An 18,547-nucleotide genomic window follows, 5' to 3' on the forward strand; every position below is an offset into this window, starting at 1 on the left:
TGCCCACCTGACTTGCCCTCCTGTCTTCCATGACGTCCAGGTTCTGAGGCCACGACCGCACACCAGTTATCTTGGATAGCTTCAAAACAGCTTCTTCAGTCTCCCCCACAACACCTGGCAGCCTTCAGGGAGTTGCCTGTTCCGTTTTTGAATACCCCATTGGGCCCAGCATCTGATGCATTCCCACCCTCGCACATGGAAAACGCATCCGGCAGTCGTGTTCAACACTGGGCGGGCCTTAATTGGCCACCCTAGTGTAAGATCGTGTACACAGCGCGACCTCGGCTGGGAGCGGGTTTTACACCCACTTCCACCGCGCCAATTTCAGGCGCACCCTGAGGGTAGGATTCAGGCCAAAGCCTAGTGTAAAAATGTAAAAGAGCTGATCACCTAACAGATGTCAAGCTCGTGGTTGTATCATCTGGTATTCATGAATAACAAGAAAGACATTCAAAGTGCCAAAGGTGGCACTTGCAGATTCTTACCATATGCCCATTCTAGTGGCTTCCTCCAAGTTGACCTTGGAGCTGCATAAGTTCCATTACCATCACTCATTCTTAAGATATCATTAATTCTTTTGTTTATGAAGAGTTCAGATACCTATTTGCAATGTCAAGCTTTAAAGTGTGATTTGAAAATTAAGTTGGGGGCATGCTTTGCTAACTATTTTACTGATATGAAACAACAAATTATTCTTAAGGATACTAGCATCTAGCAATTCATTGATCTACTATGTCACACATTTTAACTGTTTGCAAAAATAAATCACTTACATGTAAGATTTCCATTCTGGCATTTACTGTAAACAAAAGAATAAAATATTTCACAACAGTGTCTCAACCCCCTAGCCCACCCTGCTCCCAGTGTAAGTACAGTCACACCAAGAAACACAGAAATTCTTCCACTCCCACAAACATCATGGAGTCAAAATGGATGAGTGACTTCATAAAGTAGATATGCAATCATATAATGCATTTGTAGAATGATTGCATAAATGTGTCTTGAAGGTAAAAAAGAACATTTTTGCTCTAATTCTTATCAACAAAAACAAAATGAATTATTTTCATTAGATTCACTTTTTTGAATTGAATTGTAGCCCATTGGAATATTTATAGATGCTGCTGATATTTTTCTCTGTAATGTTGACAAGGATGATGGAGTCAAATCAAAAAGCTTTACTGATTCACCTGTTATTCCCTCCTGATCTAGGTCACTAGATGCAACGTGCACTGCATCTGCCCTGACCTGAACCACTAGGAACTTTGGATTCACATTATTAGCACAGTGATGACATGCTCCTGGCATGCTTCTATTCTCAGAATCTGGGACACAAAGACAGCCTATGGCAGCACTACCGATCAGTATCTCACGGCCCTCTAGCTTCTGTCAAAGACAGGAGATGGAAGGCCACCAGCCTAAGAATTTAGTGCCTCCTTGTGGGGAAAGAAAGACTCATGTTTTCAGGCTTCCAGCTGGTCCTCTCAGGCACTCCAATGTGATGGGGTAGGTATGAGGGTCTCTTTTAGTATTCATCCATATGGACATCCTAGCAACATTCCTAGAGTGAATTGAGGCAAGAATGACATTAGGTCCTTCTCCCCTTACATCCATTCCAAAACAATTCCTGCACTAATGTCGGTGAACGTTTTATACATCCCCGTGGAAACCCTGGAAATTTCAGGGCAATAAGAAGTAGATGCAGAACTGGTATTGCTTTTCCCTCTCTTTTATAGTTGGAAAATCAATGGTTCCTGGTGTGCATGGGGGAGAAACATCAGTCAGATAAATTGATGCACCAAAACTTTGCGGCCAGGAAAGGCCACCAACCCAAGCAATGCTCACCCTCCTCAGCTACTAACGGGTAGGCATAGGAAAAACAGTGTACCTAATTTGATTATGTCACAAGCAGAGATTGATGAAATAAGAAAATGCATCATTATAGATACTTTACCATTCTTCGCAGTCATTCCTTGTTACTTCACCTGGTTGCAATATCTGTCCATTATAGTAACATGTGCAATCAGGTAACTTAACGCACTTCATGATATTTTCATCCAAATAAGGAGCACTCACTGGGCACTTTGCATAACAACCTATATTCATTAACAAAAAGTAACATGTGATGATAAGAATTTTTGAAATACATAGTCAATGTTAAACCTATTTTTGCTTATTATTGCATTATATTACATCCATGTTCACAGTAAGTCATGGAGTTACAAACTTTGTTCTCCATTCAGGATTCTTCCACAGATAAATAGCTATTCCAAGTGAAAATCAGAACTCAAAATTATCAAATCTGCTGAATACTGAACAAACTAAAGTTATTTTGTTTCATTGAAGTTGTCAGAAATACCTTTTTGCATTTTTATCAAGTTGTAGAATATATACGACAAAAGTGGTAGCATAATGATTTTAAATCCAAGAAATACCAATTATGAACCAAATGTAAAATATCTAAACAGGAATATTATCTGATGATATAAAGGGATAATAATGTAGTTTAAACCTTCAAGTATGGCAGAGAACTTCTTTCCAACATAATGGTCCAAACATGTTTTTGTTGTTAACGTTCCACATGGATGATAATGCCAACTGCATTCATCAGGATTGTTATAATAGTCACAATACACAGCTGCAAAATAGAAGTTAATATATAATCACATTTATTCTGTTTAGTCAACTAAAGCAAGTTACATAATCTATGAATGATTCACAGGAATGTACGGTACAGAAATTGCCATTCAGCCTGTTTATTATAAAAACAGAAGAAGCTATTTGGTCCAAAGATCTGGATATATGTTTCTGTTAGAAAAGGTACTTTTATCTTTTTAATTCAAGGTCATGTTGTTTATCTACATCCCTTGAAACCAAGTTTCTCTCCCTTTTAAAACCCTTAATTGATGTTATTACCACATTTTTCTGGGACAGTGCATTCCATATTCTCAAAACACTTGAGGGAAGAGCTTTTTCTGGATTCACTTATCCTGTCTAAGTTACATTTTTGTACTGGACTTGTCTTTGTACTGGATTCCCTAACCAATTCCCTTCATTATTTTAAGCACCATGGTTGGATCAGCCTTTAGCCAACCTATCTGTCAGGACAATATAAGCCACATTTACCACATCTAAGTCCCTTTATTGCAGGGAACATGCTGATAAGCTATCACCATACCCTTTCCAAGGCTAGTACATCCTTGTTAAAGTGGGAAGCCATATCTGAACACCAGAGTTGAAATTTAACTGGAAGAGAATGGTGGGTTTGGCTCAGGTATGTTGGGTACTAAAGTGTCGGGCATCTGTCTACCGAGACTGGCGGGCTGTTTGAGTCGGTAAGCAGATTCCTGACCCCGCATGCTGACAATTAACAGGCCTATTAAGGCCAATAAAGTAATAATTAAATGAAATTTTTCACTGCCCATCCAACCTTACGGCAGGCAGGCCAAAAGGCCAATGGATTTTTTATGAAACTTCATCCACGGGCGGGATGAGGTTTCCAACAGCAATTAAAAATAAAATTAAAAATTTTTAATTTCATTTATAACATGTGCTTGCTCATGTGACAGAGTCACATGATGGGACATGTTTTTAACATTGCTAAGTTTTTAATTTTTAAGCCTTCAGCTCCCTGAGGCAGCTCTGTGCCACAGGGAGCTTTCATTGTGCGCACTCGCGCATGCGCAAACTTCCGCGCTTGCACTCGTCCCGGCTCAGCCCCGGCAGCACTGAGCGCTGCAGCGTGCGTTTCACGCTGGCTGGCCGTTAATTGGACAGCCGGCATGAAATCGATGTCGGGGCCCGATTGCGGGCGGTGGTCAGCTTCGTGACCGCTCCCGGGCACACGCCCTGCGCCCACCCGACAAAAATTCTGGCCTATATCTTTCCCTTTGCCCTGTATGTATTATTTTTACTGTGATACCACATAAATATACATATATACTATGTATATAAAATAATCGCAATAATGCTCCTCAATTCGTAATAGCGCATATCCTTACGGCACAGGTCTGGGGTTCTCCAGCGAATACAAACGCCAGCTTTATTACAAGCTTCTCCATACACTGCTACAGCGGTACAGAAACCCAGATGTTTCCCTTCCAAGTCACAGGCACAAGCTTCTTGGACACAGGCTTCATAGAATGGAGTTGGGTCAACCTGATGGAAGTGTTAGGACACAGTGTCAGAAGCAACAAGATACCTTGAAAGAGGATACACTCCAGTTACTAGTAACACATTTGATAATAAACTTACCTTTTTATGGCATGCTTGAAACACCGTATCCTTCATTATGCTACACTTCCTTTGAGCCCATGCTAAACAGTATGGGTTTCTGTCACAAGGATAAGTTTGATTCACTGCATTTGAACAGGACATTGTTGACTTCCAGCTGTTTCCAAATTCCAACACGTTTGCCACTACAGAGTTTCCTTTTGTTGTTACATCATCTACAACATCACCATTGAAATTTCCACAAAGACCACATATTTTGTTCTGAAATAAATGTGTACATACATCTTAATATATTCTAACATATAATAATTTAATAAATCATAATCGCCATAATAGTGACATTTCTTTTAAGCATTCAATGGCAGGGCAACTTTAAAGTAGTTCCCCAAATGGATATGAAATCAGCAGATCTGCTGCTCCTCGTACCCGCTGGTGCCACCATGATGCCATTTTGAGGCCGGGGCTTCCTGCCACCAACAAATTTTGGGCATCAAACGGACAACTCTGCTGCAGCTGATCGGTTCTCGGGGAAGTGGAAAATTGGCCAGCTCCGACACTCAGTTGGCTGGCAGGATAGGCCTGGGAGGGAAGCTAATCCCAGGCTAGGTCCCAAAGGGATCGTCACTACTAGCCCCCACACTTAACATTCTGCCATCAGCTCCTGGGGCGCGATGCTCAAGTATGAAGGCAGAAAATTTTCCCTTACTTCGTTTCCAGATTATTTGTCTATTTGGAATGGTTGGCAGCTAGATCTGTTCTTCAAAAATGCATTTGTGGATGAACTAAAGTTTCAGCTAGGAAATTCACATTCACAGAATAACCAATTATATCATTTTCAACAGTTCATCCTTCAACTGTCCAAAAAGACACTAACTCCTGTGTGTCACAAGATTCAATGAACTGCCTCGATTCATTTTCACTGGTAGGATAGCTTTACTTTAACACATTTGGTGATGGAAATTACAATTCTACATCACATTCCAAAGAAAAACAAATTATATGAATTGGTTTTTTTTCTCAGGCATGCTGAGTTCAACATTCTGTAATCTTTTTCATTGTAATGGTCTACAGTATATTGTACATAATATGGGAAGTAGCACATTTGTTTCTGCAAACAAACATGTCCTTAGTGCCTGAAATGGTTGCTCTTTCCTAATATATTTTCTATACTAACAAATTAGTCCAAATGAGGAAATATTAGTACTTTGAACCATGCACTTACCTTCCATCTTGGATCCAGTGTGATTGAAACTCTTGTGCGTTTGTCCCATATCACAGTGATCCCATTGGAAAATGTAAGGATTAGATAGAGTCCAACAGTGTGAAGTGAATAGGAATCATCTGCGCACTGGGTTTGACCATGAGAATTCGCAGTTCTAATCACTCTGCCATCAGTTAGTTTCAATTCTTTATCCTGAAGAAATCCCAATGATTTAGAATGTGAGATCACGATAGGCATGTTAGAAATAAAGGCAAATATTGTAACACAATGCCAGCTACAGCATTTTAGTGACTGCAGATTGATGAACTGGAAACACATACCTCAAATAAAATTCTGATAATTCTTGAACACGTCACTCCTCTTTCACAGCATGGAATACTCTCTATTAATATTTGGATTGTGCCTTTTCCTTGATTGCACCGATCCTGCAGTGAACAACAAAGGGAATTTGTGTGATGGTACACTAACATTGTTTAATAATTAAGCTAATTTTATAATTAGTGGGTTATAACATTTCATTATAATGAATATTGCATCATCAATAATGCTTAAATCTTCACAATAAATGAAGGCCCTGGCTAAATAAAACACAAATACCATTACCTATTTGTACACAATCAAATTGTCTTCTCCTCTATGTTGCGCTGTAATTTACACCCACAGTGCTGTAAGGAAGGGACTTCCAGGATTTTGACCCAGTGACAGTGAAGGAACAGTGATATTTTTCCAAGTCAGGATAATAAGTGGCTTGGAGGGGAACTTCAAGGTGGCAGTGCTCCCATCTGTCTGCTGCCCTTGTCCTTCTTGATGGTAGTGGTCATGGGTTTGCAAGGTGCTGTCCAAGGAGGCTTGGTGAGTTCCTGCAGTGCATCTTGTAGATGGTACACGCTGCTGCCACTGTGCGTCAGTGGTGGAGGGAGTGAATGTTTGTGGATGGGATGCCAATCAAGCGGGCTGCTTTGTCCTGGATGGTGTCAAGCTTCTTGAGTGTTGTTGGAGCTGCACTCATCCAGGCAAGTGGAGAGTATTCCATCGCACTTCAGACTAATGCCTTGTAAATGGTGGACAGGCCTTGGGGAGTCAGGAGGTGAGTTACTTGCTGCAGGATTCCTAGCCTCTGACCTGTTCTTGTAGCCACCGTGTGTATATGGCCAGTCCAGTTCAGTTTCTGGTCAATGGTAACCCTCAGGATGTTGATAGCGGGAGATTCAGCAATGGTAATGGCATTGAATGTCAAGGGCAATTGTTAGATTCTCTCTTGTTGGAGATGGTCATTGCCTGGCACTTGGGTGGCGTGAATGTCACTTGCCACTCGTCAGCCTAAGCCTGATGTAATTTTATTTTAAATGGTGTACTACAACCTCTTTGGCCCCGAAAAGCTAATTTTTTATTTGTTGAATTATACGTTTCTAAATTGTGAAACGAGTTCCATAGTTTTTTCATATAATAAAAATTTTTAATTTTTAAATTTTGTTTTTGATATTTCTGTTTCTACCTTATTCCCATGTGTATGTCCCAAGCTTCATTTCACACTCTGTAAAATCTATAAAAAGTAAATGCTATTCAGTGTATTTTATATATTCTGGTTTGCTGTATGTGAAAATTCTTCAATGTGATTGGCTGCATAGCCTTTTTGACACCTTGAGATCCCCTAAGTTGTTGCCAAGATCAAACTAAGGCCAGCATAGGGGAAATTCACAGCACAGACATCATTAGATATTTGTGAGCAGCCTTCTATGAGTTCAGCAGCAAACTTCACTGCTGACTGCCAAATCCAGGCCTCTCATTCAGAGTTCTTTCAAAGCTGAATGCGAGTTATTCTCCTCAATAAAAATGACCAAGTCTATGTATAGAGAGTTATCTGTATCAATTACCTTCCCTCCATCATAAGGTCAGAAGTGGGAATGTTCACTTATGACTGCATAGTGTTCAGTTTCATTTGCAACTCCTCAGATGTTGAAGCAGTCCGTGCCTGCATGCAGCAACCTGGGCAGGCTTGGGTTGATGAGTGGCAATTAACATTTGCGCTACAGAAGTGTCAGGCAATGACTATCTTCAACAAAAGACCAAATCTAACCATTGCTCTTTGACACTGAATGGCATTACCATTGCTGAAGCCCCCTCAGTCAACATCCCAGCAATCATATTAACCAGAAATGTAATTGGATCAGCTATATAAATACTATGACTACAAGAGCAGGTCTAGGCTGAGAATTCTGCATGAGTAACTCACCTCCTGACATCTCAAAGCCTGTCCACCATATTTAAGGCACAAGACAAGAGTATGATGGAACATTCTCCACTTGCCTGGGTGAGTGCAGCTCCAACAACGCTCAGGAAGCTCAACACCATCCAAAACAAAGCAATCTATTTGATTGGCACCCAAGTGGCAGCAGGTACATGGGAACATCATCACCTACAAGTTCCCCTTCAAGTCACAAACCATTCTAGCTTGGAACTATTTCATTGGTCCTTCAATGTCATTGGGTCAAAATCCTGGAACTCCCTCCCTAACAGCACTGTGCTTGTACCTACACCACATGGGCTGCACTGGTTCAAGAAGGCGGCTCACCACCACCTTCTCAAGGGCAGTTAGTGATGGGCAATAAATGCTGGCCTTAATTGCCAGTGATGCTCACATCCCATAAATGAATGATAAACAATGTCTCTACCTACCTATTAAATTCTTGTCATACTTAAGGTAAACTGATTAACAACTGATTAATCAAAAAGAGAGCTATCTGTATCAATGACCTTGCACACAAAGGGATTTGTGAAAATGTTCTAATCAATGAAAATAAATCCTTTAAGGTTTTACATTCTAGAACAAATAAGGAATCACCCAGATGGCCATGTGTATTAGTATATGCATCTGGTGTAATGCTAATCCATACATAGCAAATAGTTTCTAGTTCATTTTGCTGATTTATTCCGAGGTAGACAATCTTGTGGCAGTGCATCCTACAAAATAATTTTCATGTCCCTGGACCAGTGAGCAGCAGGGGTGGTATGGTGGGCTGGTGTGGTGGGGTGGGGGGTTTAGGAAATGCATTCAGGACTAATTATTCAGTCACTTCCTTTGTAAGGTCTGTGTTTGTAGATGCGAGCTGAGTAAAAGGAGAAATTTAGTTGCACCATACAGAAAGGCTAGCCAACACTTAAGTGTCAGCTATGGCTCAATGGTGTGCAGACTGATTAACATCTGCGATCAGTTTGAACTGGCCTTGGGAGCCAAGGTAAATCACAGCAAGAAGGAGGCTATATTCTTTGGGAACTGGGCTGAACGATCCTTCATCCCCTTCACCATCAGGTCAGACTGCCTGAAGGTGCTGGGGAAATGGTTCGGAGGAACCAGGGCACACGTTAGAAACTGGGAGGAGTGAGTAGCTATGGTATAAAAAAAACAGCCATCTGGGAGCGACACTTTCTCTCCATTGCGGGTAAGAACCTGGTCATCAGATGTGAGGCACTTTTTGTGTCGCTGTACATGGCGCAGGTCTGGCCCATTCCTCACTCCTGTGCTGTGGCAATCACCCAAACCATCTTCCACTTTATCTGGAGGTCAAAAATGGGCCTTGTTCGCAGGTATACGATATACAAACCTCTACATAAAAGGGGAAAAAAGTGTCCAACGTAGCCCTCATCCTGATGTGTGTGTGGCTGCATCAAGCTGTGCGTAGACCCTCGGTACACAAACACCAAGTGTCACTACGTGCTGAGGTTCTACATCTCCCCAGTGTTGCGAAGGATGGGTCTGGCCACGCTGCCGTGGAACGCTCCAAGTAGTTGGACTGTGCTGTACCATCTGTCCCTCGTGGAAAAATTTATGCAGAGAAACACCTTTGAGCACAAGTCCATCTGGCAGTGGTCTGCTTGTAATGCCCTAGAGGCACTGCGGGAAAAGGAGATGGTGGATCCTGTTGGATGGTTCCCTGAGCAGACTGTCAAGGTCACTTGGCAGAATGCCTCATCGCCAGAACTTTCAAACAAGCACCAAGACGTAGCTTGGTTGCTAGTTCATTTACGTCCCACTCCAAAAACTTGGACACAAAAATCTATGCTGACACTCCAGAGCAGTTTTTAGGCAATGCTTCACTGTTGGAGGTGTTGTCTTTCAGAGGAAATATTAAACTGAGACTGTGAATGCAACATAACATAGTACTACTTTGAAGAAGAGCAGAGGAATTCTTTCCAGTGTCCTAGCCAATGTTTATCCCATAATCAACATAACTAAAAACAGATTATCAGGTCATTATCTCATTGCTGTTTGTGAGACCTTGTGTGCAAATTGGTTTCTGTGTTTCTTATATTATAATAGTGACTACACTTCAGAAGTACTTAATAAGCTGTTAATTTGAGAAAGGTGTTGCAATGCAGCTGAGGTGGGGGTGGGTGAGGGGCAGTGCAAGTCCACTGTTCTGTCATAAAAGTTTAGAACTTTCCTTCTCTGAATGTTATCCTCAAAGCATTTTCAAATAAAACGTAGCTAATTCAATTATGATATGCCTAATGCCAGCGCGTATGACAAAATCAGGGGTCACTGCCCTCGGAAACTCAAATCATCTCCATAAAACATGAGGAGATCCATCATGTATAGTGGAACATTATTTACAAATTTGGGCTCTGTCTAGTTTGTCATATTTTAGCATTTGTTATGGTGCAGTTCATTTTTAATGAACATACATATATAATATTTACAATTCCATACCACAGATCAGCAGAAATACAAGAACTCTTTGTTTTTTAGCCATACAAAGACAATATGTTGTGACACAACCCATTCCCAATGTAACTGACCTCAACCAAAGTATATTCACAGTTTCCATCAAAGCTGTATCTTTTTCCATCAAAGGTTACATAGTGGCCATCTCCATAAACTAGGCAGTCCTTTGGACATGAATTCTTGGTGCACTCCCAGGTTCCAGCCTTGCATGTGCTGCAATATAAAAAATACTTAAGAGTGCTGCTCACAGTTCTGGTCTCCTAACTACAAGAGGGATATATAGGCACTAGGGAAGATGCAAAAAAAGAAATTACAAGGATGATATTGGAATTGAGAGGTTATAACTATCAGAAAAGACTGAATAATCTGGGCTCTTTTCTCTAGAAAAAGGAAGGCTGAGGTGAGGGGTGGCCCCATAGAGCTCTTTAAAATGATGAAGGAGTTGACTAATAGATGTTTCCATTTGTGGGGAGTCCAAAACTGGGGTCCATAAACAGAAGATAGTCATTAATAATTCCAGTAGGGAATACAGGCAGGTTTTGCGGCCCAGTGTTGACATCCCTACTTCTGGGCCAAAAGCTCCTGGGTTTGAGTCCCACTTCAGCACCTGATGGCCAGGGAAGTTGCATTCATAATGTGGACAAACAGGTTAATATCAGCCTGTAAATCCTTTCAATATGCTTGATGGCAGGCAGTAAGAGTGGGGGCATTTCCTGGTCAGCCATCCTAAAGAAGGCAACAGCAAACCACTGCAGTGCTTTGCCAAGCATAATCATGGACCAATCCAAGAGAGGTCCATGGTTGCCAATGCTTTCTTAGGGCATGGTACCTGAAGAAGGAGGGGGGAAGGGAATGCAGGAGAAACGAGTTTACTCAGAGTGTGGTTAGAATATGAAATCTTCTACCACATGGAGTAAATTATGCAAATAGTCTATAAGGAGAATCTAGATAATTATACAAGGGAGAAAGGAATATAAAGATATACTGATAGGGTAAGATGAAGTAGGATGGGAAAAACATGCACACCATATGCATATAGCCATTGGGTGAAATGGCCTGTTTCTGTGCTGTAAATTCTATGTAGCAACAACAGTATTATGCAAAAATAAACACTTCATTTGTTCAGTAATGTTGGTTGGTTTTTCCAATTGTTTAATCTCACCAGTTATTGCAATCCCTTAAAATTGTGATTCCAGGAGCGTAACTTTCTCCTCCAAATGAACAAGGACACTGTTCAGGAGCAACACATCTTCCAGAGTCATCTTCCACAAGATTATCAGGGCAGACACAGCCAGGGACACAGTTGCTATTAGACTTTTAGCAAAGAAATAAATAAATTTCCTTTCAACTTGGTGTTAAATCCATTGAGAAGCAAACAATGCAGATTTACATGAATCCATAACGATAGGTTTTACACAACCGGGATGAAATATTATGATACTAGTACAAGAACAATATTCTGCATATTTTAAATATTGCACATATTCCATTCTATTGGGTGTATGAGTGAGCCAGATAGTGAGGTGACATTGCATTGGAGTTCATGGAACAGCAAAACATAAAGTAATAATAGTTTTAGCTAAAATTGAGTATTTGTTGTATTTAATATCGACAGTTTAGAGTAATTGCACATTGCAAATTGCAAGAGAACATTAAAATGTTGAATGTATAAACATTACTCACACAAGGCTTATTGTATTCTTTGCAGGTCTTTGCACAAAAGTTGTCCACATTTCTACAGTCAAAATATACCTTCCCATTCAGGCATCCTAGAAAAGAAAGATTCTAAATGTTGGCTTAGAAATAAACATCCATTTTGATGCAAAGTTTAAAGCCTATTTATACTGATGGCACTGGAAGGATAAAAGCAATTGCTCACCTGGAATGGTGGTTGCAGGAACTGTCGAACAGTAAGGTTTCCCATTTTCACACATGCTGAACGAAATAGCAGGGAGTTATATTTTTACACATGTTTTCTTGTTTACTCAATATTTGTAGGAAATAACAAAGGTACTTACCAGATTCGACCATTCAGAGGAATGCTTTGTCCTTTTTTGATAGCCACCCCATCTATATAACACAAGCAGTCTGATTTATCAATACAAGCCCCAGTATTGTCCATGTACTTTCCCTCAGGACAGCCACAGCCATAAACTGGAACATCCCTAACTTCGCAGGTGTAATCGTACTGGGATAGTGATCGACAGGTGCGGTTACAGGCCCTCATGTCATTCTCAAAGACCTGAGTGTTGGCACATGGTGTATCTAGATGGAGAAACAACATAGATTTTAATGAAGCATATAATGCACTTAAACCCCAATAAATATATTTCTCATTAATATCCTTTGACTGGCAGAGAACGGATGGACAATTGAACTCAGCAAAAGAAGCACACAATCTACACAATACCAAAATTAATCTCCATGGCATAAGCTTACTTATCTTTCAATTAGATGTCATGAAGGCTAGTTTTTTTGCAGGAGTTTACAACAAGAAAATAAAGTGGCAAATGTGGATGACCCCAGCTTCAATTAGCTACTATTTTAAATCATGCCTAGGTGTTTTGTTTAAAGGCATCCATGCTTTCATTTTTTTAAAATAAATATGGAATAAAAATATAGCATCAGTAATGGTTACCATGAACCTGCCAGATCGTCGTGAAAACCCATCAGGTTCACTAATGTCCTTCAGGGGAGAGAATTTGTCGTCCTTACCCAGCCTGACCGATATGTGACTTCTGATCTGCATGAATGTGGTTGACTCTGAACTGCCCTCTGAAATGGCTTAACAAACCACTCAGTGGTATTCAGGACGGTGGCTCACCACCACCACCTTCTCAAGGGCAATTAGGGATGGACAATAAATGCTGGCTCTCCCAGCGATACCCACATCTCATGAATGAATTAAAAAAAAGACTTTTCATGTGTGTGCACACATGTGTGAGTTGTGTACACATTTTGGTATCATATATTTTGAAAATGGATGAGCTCTTGTGATAAAAATGTAAGGGAATTATGACTTTACATACTTTTACTTTGATGCACAGGAGCTAATTACCTCACAGTCCTTGAATGGCTATTCTTATGCACCGATGGAAGATTTGAATATTTCATAACAGTTTATTTTAAAACCTGCGTTGAACTCCATTTATATTAACTAATAAGTGCAGGTGTCTTAAAAGAAATTTAACCAAATAAATAGAAATTGAGGTGGCCCATAGTCATTCATATAGGTTGGATTTCTCAGGAAACTCATTTCCATATGGTGGTGTGAGAGAAACCTACTAGTGTGACGCTGCTCGTGTGAGGTTTTGCTTTCGATTTATGCTCATTCTTGTTCAGATATTTTTTCTAGTTAAATTTAAGAGACTGGCTGGGTCAATGATACCTGTCTCCTAGCTTTCCAGTAAGGAAGAAAGAGATTGCATTTACATAGCATTTTTTGTGACCTCTCGATTTCCCATTGTGCTTTACAGTCAATGAATTACTTTTGAAATCTAGTCACTGTTGTCACGTAGGTCAATTTGCACCCAGCAGTATATTGGACAGCACATCAGGGACAACTCTTCTACTTTCCTCTGTATAATACCATGGTGGAAAATAAGCTGGCCATGAATTTCACAAAACCACAGAAGTATTACAGTGCAGAAGGAGGCCATGTGGCCCATCGTGTCTGCACTGGATCTCTGAATGAGCATTTCACCGAGTGCCATTCTCCTGCCTTCTCCCCATAACCTTGCACATTGTTTCTTTTCAAATGATCATCTAATTCCCTCTTGAATGGCTCGATTGAAACTGCCTCCAGCACACTCTCAGGCAGTGCCTTCCAGACCCTAGTCACTTGCTGTGTGAGAAAGCTTTTTCATCAGCCCTCTCTGTGGTCTCCTCAAAAAAACTCCAGCAAGTTAGTTAAACATGATTTTCCCTTAAGAAATCCACGCTGGCTCTCCTTAATTAACCTGCATTTGTCCATGAGGCTATTAATTCTGTCTGAATCATAGTTTCTAGAAGTTTCCCCACCACTGAAGTTAAACGGGTTGGTCTGATGTTGCTGGGTTTATCCTTACCCTTTTTTGAACAATTTGCTCAGTGTCGGCAACAAAGAAACAGCAGAAAAGGGCTATAGGAACAGTGAATGGACAGGAAATCAGGCGGAAGATGGAATTATCAGGCCTCTGCCCTGAAGAGTGGATTTGTGCAGAGGGAGGTAGATGTTAGCCCCTCCTGTCCCTAAGAGATTTGGATGGTGGGATGTCACTCACTGGAATTTGAGCAGTTCACACCTCCTGAGCTCCCAGGGATTTGGGCAATTGACAGGTATTGGTGTCCAGCTCAATAGGAGGAGGAAGGGTACAAAGAGGGAATGTGCAGGCCTCACTGGGCCTGGAACACCCTCCAAGACTTGAGGCAGCACAAAAGTCCCTCTCAGAAAGCGACTGATTGCAGCCTTTTGGATTTGAGCTGACTTCTGCCTCCAGTGGCTATCAGGAGTTTTAGCTTGAATGAATCCTTCCCACTCCTAGAGGATGTCAAACTGCACCTATTCTGACTGGATACTGATTTATTTAAACTTGTCAAGCCTTTATTAATCCTACATCCTTCAATGACATCATGAAGGAGGTGACCGGTGCAGTGAGATTGAAGAATCAACTCCGCCAACTCTGGCCCTGATTTTTGCCACGATGGAAAGACTCTCCGTCATGGCAAACAGTACTGAAATTCCCAAAATTTCTAAGTCTCATCCCTGAATGCGGCATCTCCCATCTTCACAGGGGCGGGACTGGAGTTGGGCCAGGATCGCATGAACCACGGAGGCAGCTGGCCATTTAAATCACCGGCTGCCTCCACTGACTTACGATTTTTGAACACTAGCTGCGAGAACCCTGGAGTGCACAGACCAGACCAAGTAATGGAGGTCTGAACCTGGTGGGTTAATTTAGATAGCCAGGGCACCTCTTTGGAAAGATAAGGTACCCCTTTGGCTTGGGTCCTGGGGCACCTTTGGAAGAGGTAAGGCACCCTCTTGGGGATGTAGGAACCCTTTGGGAAAGTAAAGCAGCCTTTAGGATTGTTAGAATTAAATACGATTATATATTTTTTACATACCAACTTGTTGAAACTGTCAAGCTGTCAAGGAACTGTCAAGGAAGTGTCCATGTGTCCAGGAAGTGTCAAAGCTGTCCAGGAAGTGCCTAAGGATTCTAGGTAAGTTGGCATGAAGTGGGTAGGGTCAAAGAGTGGTGGGTGGGGCTATGGGTTGGCATGAGTTGGCACTAAGTTCACATAGGGGCAATGAAGGTCTGGAGGGAGCGGTTAGAGGAGCATGGGTTGGCATGGGGGTATGAGGGGCCATGGGGAGGTTGGTGGGGGCATGGGTTGGCATGGATGGGGCATAGGGAGCATGTGGGGGTGAAGGTTGAAGGCTGGAAGGGTGATATTTGTTTAATAATATATTTTATTGATTTATGCACAGTGCTGGAGCACAGAGGCAGGCCTTGCACCCAGCCCGCCTCCAGACCCAGCAGCCCCCGCACTCGTTCCGGGATTGCCCGACTACTATTCCAGCCCACCCCGAAGACCAAATATGTGACCTGCGGGCGGACATTTTTAAAGGTCAAGTTTGCTGAGCCAGGGATGAAAATCGGGGCCTCAGGTTCTACTTTCTTAAAGGGTAAGCAGCATTGCAACTTACTGCAAATGTTTCTTCTCCAGTTTTTCACGATGATACCATGAGCAGCACATTCATGAACATACAGTCCCAATCCTGCACACAGGCACTCATTGATGTTCTCACAGGCACAGGTAGCAGCTACACACATCTAAATAAGTAAAGAAGTTAAAAATTTAAGCAGTAATATTTCATAACAATAAAAAAAAATCAAGTGGGGTAATTAACTCATAAATTCATATCCACCATTGTGTTGTTTAACACAAACTTATACAATCTACAAAACTAAACCTGGTTAAATTTCCTCTTCCTAAAACTGACACTCTGGGGGAAATCATATCACCTGTAGTGCCACCCTGTCTGAGATTAGATAACTCTATACAGAATGTGCACTAAACCTGGGATCTTTCTGTTCGTTATGGATTAGTCACTCAACGGATAAGCTCAACCAGCCAAGGCGAAAGCATGCAGGATTACTATTTGACAACTTTTACTTTATGTTGAATATGAAATAAACTTCATAAACTTTGACTCTGAATCAGTACTTACCTCATAATAATGTACAGAGTCGACGGCAGAATGACATTTGGAAAAGGGACCATTAGGATCTTTTATGGAGCGGCAGTTATCTTTTGCATATTTTTCTGAAATATTAGTTCAGAAACACAACTTTTATTGTAAGGAAAAATACTTGATTTAAAGATATTCCTGCAACTTGCTCACAATTTTTCCATGCACAATCTAGAATTTTCTGCATGCAACAAAACTGAATTAACACCGTTCCTCTGTTAAAGTATCTAGAGCATTAAAACACGACAAAGAAATAGGTTACGCATTTGTAGGCTAATATTGGCAACAGTCATTTCATCGGGTCCTGACAGCCTGTGGGCCCACTGCACTTGTGGATGTGTGGTGGGGCAAGTAACTGTAAGGAGTCAGGCATAGGTTGTCTGCCAAAAAGACAGGTCAGGAAAAGCCATGCCAGAAAACCCCTTGCTACTGTGCCAGGGAGGGAGTCTTTTTATGATGGTGTCCAATTAGAGCTGGAATTTCTAATGAAACAAACGATTTTTAAAAAATGCTGAACCATTTACTAGTTTCATTTGTACACACTATTCAGCTTCTTCGTAAACTGAGAATATTTTAATATGTAAAGACTTCTTTAAATGAGCCTGTGTACCTAAGAAAATCAGATCAATTTGAAGGCTATCATCAAATGGCCACAATCAGCTGAAACATGTTGCCCTCCTTGTTACATTCTGGGCCGTGGTCAGGTTTGTGAGCTGGATCAGTTTCGGTTGAAATTATTTATAAACCAGCAGAAACTTGCTTAACGAAACGAATACTTGGATTTCCACAATCATTTGTGCTGGCTTGGCTGACATCACTGATCAAACTAGTAGATACTACAGTGTTTATGTTTTTAGAGCAGGCCTCTGTATAAATTAATTGCTATAATCTTATAAAAGGGAATGCAAAACAACTGTAACTATATTGTAATCAGAAGGGCATCAGAAAAGATAATTACCATTTTCTGAACTGATACAAGGAGGAGGTATTATTGCATCGGGGCAACTGTCCTTAAACTTCCAGGAATTAGCAAAAGTAATGGGGGTACTTTCCACAATGCCACCTTGAGATAGAAAGTCATCTTCTGCATTATCATTGAAGACGCCACATAAACCTGAAGGAAAAGAACGCAGGTCATCACAAGAGAGTAGTTACCTTGGGTATGTTCCTTCCTGGTTTGGGAATGACTTTGACCCAATAGTATATTTTGGTAAGAGGTGTCTATACATTCTTCAGTTTGTGATCTAATGATGCCCATTTCATTTCAAGCAAAGTTTGGATGATTTACATAATTTTATTCACAGTGATCTACTTTGCAATCATGGAACTCTAAGCTTTAACATGGCTTTAATGACTGTGAAAACAATTTGTTGTCAGCACCTTTTATTTCAAATTGGTTCAATTTGCACCATTATATAGTAGTTGAAAGTCACCCAGTATATGAAATAAGGTAAATGAGCTTGTGGTGCGGATTGAAATTGGCAGGTATGATATGGTGGGCATTACGGAGACATGGCTGCAAGTAGATCAGGACTGGGAGCTAAATATCCAAGGATATACATCCTATCGAAAAGATAGGCAGGTTGGCAGAGGGGGTGGGGTTGCTTTGTTAGTAAGAAATGAAATTAAATCGAAAGCAAGAAATGACGTAGGGTCAGATGATGTAGAATCTGCGTGGGTAGAGTTGAGGAACCGCAAAGGTAAAAAAACCATAATGGGAGTTATGTACAGGCCTCCCAGCAGTAGTCAGGATGTGGGGCACAAGATACACCAGGAGATAGAAAAGGCGTGTAAGAAAGGCAAGGTTACAGTGATCATGGGGGATTTCAATATGCAGGTAGACTGGGAAAATCAGGTTGGTAGTGGATCCCAAGAAAAGGAATTTGTAGAATGTCTACGAGATGGCTTTGTGGAGCAGCTTGTGATGGAGTCCACTATGGAACAGGCAATTCTAGATTTAGTGATGTGTAATGAGGCAGATTTGATAAGGGAGTTTAAGGTGAAGGAACCCTTAGGAGGAAGTGACCATAATATGATAGAATTTACCCTGCAATTTGAGAGGAAAAAGCTGGAATCAGATGTAACAGTATTACAGTTGAATAAAGGCAACTACAGAGGCATGAGGGAGGAGCTG

The 18,547-nt window shown here is 41.1% G+C and overlaps 1 protein-coding gene across 1 annotated transcript in view; it reads right to left on the reverse strand.

Annotated features, from left to right (window-relative positions):
- LOC144673105 (uncharacterized) overlaps positions 1–18,547 on the reverse strand; it is a 158,928-nt gene that overhangs the window by 115,567 nt on the left and 24,814 nt on the right. The window contains exons 14-27 of the mRNA XM_078535094.1: positions 17,372–17,527; positions 16,393–16,487; positions 15,868–15,994; positions 12,194–12,440; positions 12,055–12,110; positions 11,859–11,944; positions 11,338–11,489; positions 10,250–10,388; positions 5,773–5,877; positions 5,453–5,644; positions 4,252–4,491; positions 3,999–4,155; positions 2,510–2,635; positions 1,952–2,093 (exon numbers count right to left, since the gene is read on the reverse strand). Of these exons, the coding sequence (XP_078391220.1) occupies positions 1,952–2,093; positions 2,510–2,635; positions 3,999–4,155; positions 4,252–4,491; positions 5,453–5,644; positions 5,773–5,877; positions 10,250–10,388; positions 11,338–11,489; positions 11,859–11,944; positions 12,055–12,110; positions 12,194–12,440; positions 15,868–15,994; positions 16,393–16,487; positions 17,372–17,527 (2,020 nt within the window). The remainder of the gene's footprint in view (positions 1–1,951; positions 2,094–2,509; positions 2,636–3,998; positions 4,156–4,251; positions 4,492–5,452; positions 5,645–5,772; positions 5,878–10,249; positions 10,389–11,337; positions 11,490–11,858; positions 11,945–12,054; positions 12,111–12,193; positions 12,441–15,867; positions 15,995–16,392; positions 16,488–17,371; positions 17,528–18,547) is intronic.

Source organism: Cetorhinus maximus, unplaced genomic scaffold (genome assembly GCF_964194155.1).
Source record: "Cetorhinus maximus unplaced genomic scaffold, sCetMax3.hap1.1 HAP1_SCAFFOLD_271, whole genome shotgun sequence".
Lineage (NCBI taxonomy): Eukaryota > Metazoa > Chordata > Chondrichthyes > Lamniformes > Cetorhinidae > Cetorhinus > Cetorhinus maximus.